We start from the raw sequence: 2,836 nt of genomic DNA on the forward strand, positions 1-2,836 counted from the left end.
CCGCCTCCGCCGCTTCCCGCTGGGCCCGTGAGGGATGGTCGCAGCGGCCGCCGGCCGGGGGGTTCTGGTGGGTGCCGCCGCCGCCGCGCCATGGGGCCTCGCCGCCTGGCTCTCGGAGGGTCCCCCCTCTTCCTTGTCGCCGTCCTCCTCTTCTTCTTCCTGGCGGCGGCGGTGAGGCCGGGCTGGGCCCTGCAGGATGTCACCGCCCAGCTGTTCGGGGACCAGGCCTTCGGGACGGTGGCCGCCTTCGGGGACTTCAACTCCGACAAGCAGACGGACCTCTTCGTGCTGAGGGGAGGTGAGAGGGCCGCGGGAGGCGCTTGGGGTGGGGGGGAGAGGCCTGGGTTCGAATCCTCCACCGTCGCTGCGAAAGAGGCTCTCCCCTCCTTCTCTCTTCCGAGGCTTAGCCCGGTGTGTGAGTGTCGTGGGCATGAAACAGAGGAGAGCCCTGAGAAGATCTTTGGAACATCGTGACGCTGTAGCCTGTCTGCCAAGAATTGCTAGAGCTGTCCCGCCATCTTGGGTCTTGGAGTTTTAGCTGTCACCGAGCACTTTTATGTGAGATAAGGATGGGTTTTTTTAATTGTATAAAATGTTTTATATTGTAGATACACTGTTATTTTGTATTGTTGTTTTACGGCTGCAAGTTTATCTTGCCCTGTAAGCCGCCCTGAGCCCTATGGGGGAGGGCGGGGTATAAATTTGAATAATAAATAAATAAATAAATAAGCAAGCCGTGGAGTCTCCGGAGCAAAAAAAAAAAATTCTACTTTGTGAGCTGCTGGCCTTAAAGTTGGGAGCGAGCCATTTGGCCGCTGCGTAAATGAGTTTGCTCTGGAGCCCTCCTTCCTGAGCTCAGACAAACAATGTGTGAGCCGGAGGCTAGAAAATGTTGAGCTAGCTCACACTGACTCAGCTTAGAGGGAACACTGGTGGGAGAGGTAATCCCTTCCTCACTGAGGAGCCAAGCGAGTGTAACAATGCAGTAGTTGGGGAGTCACAAAGAATGGCGGGGGGGCAACGTTCTAAGATCTCGTGCTGGGGCCCTGCCGGATCAGGCTGGTTGTGGTCCATTTAGTCCAGCCAGCAAACAGGGCATAGAGGCCAAGGCCTTCTCCCTTTGTTGTCTCCTTGCACTGGGCTTCCGTGGTTTGCTGCCTCTGGATGTGGAGGTTCCCTTTACTCATCATGGGCTGCGGTCACACGGAGCATTAGCCACGCTACAGAGACAGAAGATAGGCGGATTTTCCGGGCGCGATCAAACCGCAGCATCTGGGAAGCGTAGAGCTCCCGTGGCTAACCCGAGGCTTCCCACCGAAGATGCGCCATAAAAAACTAGTACCTCCGAGGTACTAGTTTCCGGAAACCGCGGGGCAAGGGCGGGCGTCTGATCACGTTTCCGGTGGTAGCTCGTGGCATCCGGCGCCCGCCCATGTCCCGTCGCGAAAAGGGTTTTTTTCAAGTCTCCACGGGATGCGCACAAGCACCCAACAGCGCATGTGAACACTACAGTTTTAAAAAAACCACAACCCCCGCCGTGCCGTTTCTTTGCCGCGCCACAGGATTGACGTATGATCGGCACCTCCCCTCGAACCATGGGACGTCACCTGGACGTTTGATCCGGCTGCCGCGCGGTAGTTCGCTCCGGGGCAAACTGCCACGCCTCCCCCCCCGTGATATCCGGCCCGTGTGACCATGGCCATGGTTAGTAACCATTGCTGGACATATTCTCCTTGACTCTTTATAGACTCTTTCAAAGCCATCTGTATTAGCAGTAATGAATACATACACTGGCTGGCAGTGAATGACACAATTGAGTAACTAGTTGAATACAGCAGTACTTCCTTGCTGGGCATTGCAGCAGTCTTTCTCTTCTCCCTTGCCTCCACCCAGAGAACTTGGGCAGAGCAAATTCCCTCTCCTCTTCCACCCTGTTCTTGTTTATTTAAAAATGTGCCTGACTTGAAAATTCAGGTTAGGTAGTTTCCAAAACAAGAGTGTTTTTATTGCTGTTGTATTTTAAAAGCAACAGTTGAAAACAAACAAGCCATGATCCCTTAGCGACATTCAGAAACAAACTAAAAAAGATACAAATTAAGAGACTAAATACAAAATCTTGTATTAAAATGGTGAGTTTACTGGAAGTATTCTCTCTCTTTTCTGGAACCTGTAATTTGTTTTGTCCGTGCTCTTGCCTTTGCAGGACACCTTGCTAAAATTAGTGATGTTTATTGCTAAAGTTGTCACTTTTCTGGATTCAGGTCCCTTTCTGACTGGCACTGTGCTCTCTGTAATCTGTACTAGTTACTAATCAGTCCACTGCTTTTGGCCCAAGTGAAGTTACCGAATCATCTTCAAAGGCAGCCCTGTGTGTAAAACATTACAGTAATCTGGGGTCAGGAAGCAGTCCTGGAGGAGTTTTTTTGTTATCTTCTGGGTGTGGAACACCGGTCACTGCAGGTGTGGAGTTGGAGGTATTTGTGAATTTCCTACCTTGTGCAGGGGGTTGGACTAGATGACCCTGGAGATCCCTTCCAACTCTATGATTCTATGATCTATATACTAATACCGAAGTCGCCCCCTGGTGTGCGGATAGCTAAATCTGCGCACCGGGGGGGGGAGGGAGAGTTTTGTGCACACGTGGGGCGGTCCCCAGGTGTGCACAAAAATCTAAAAAGTTTTTAAAAATATCGGGGGATACTTAAATCCCCACAAAAGTGACAGAGTGTCCCCTGCGCATGTGCAGGGAACGCTCTGCAGCTGCCGCCTCGGAGCAGGGGGGGAGGCGGCGAGGCCCGGCGGCTATAAGCCGCGCGTGCCTCGCTTTGGAGCAAGC

General features: G+C 52.6%; 1 protein-coding gene across 1 annotated transcript in view; it reads left to right on the forward strand.

Annotated features, from left to right (window-relative positions):
• Positions 1 to 2,836, forward strand: part of ITFG1 (integrin alpha FG-GAP repeat containing 1) — a 166,103-nt gene that overhangs the window by 2,204 nt on the left and 161,063 nt on the right. Inside the window, 1 exon segment of the mRNA XM_015409414.1 lies at positions 1 to 298. Within this exon segment, the coding sequence (XP_015264900.1) occupies positions 1 to 298 (298 nt within the window).

Source organism: Gekko japonicus, unplaced genomic scaffold (genome assembly GCF_001447785.1).
Source record: "Gekko japonicus isolate JY-2015 unplaced genomic scaffold, Gekko_japonicus_V1.1 scaffold794, whole genome shotgun sequence".
Lineage (NCBI taxonomy): Eukaryota > Metazoa > Chordata > Lepidosauria > Squamata > Gekkonidae > Gekko > Gekko japonicus.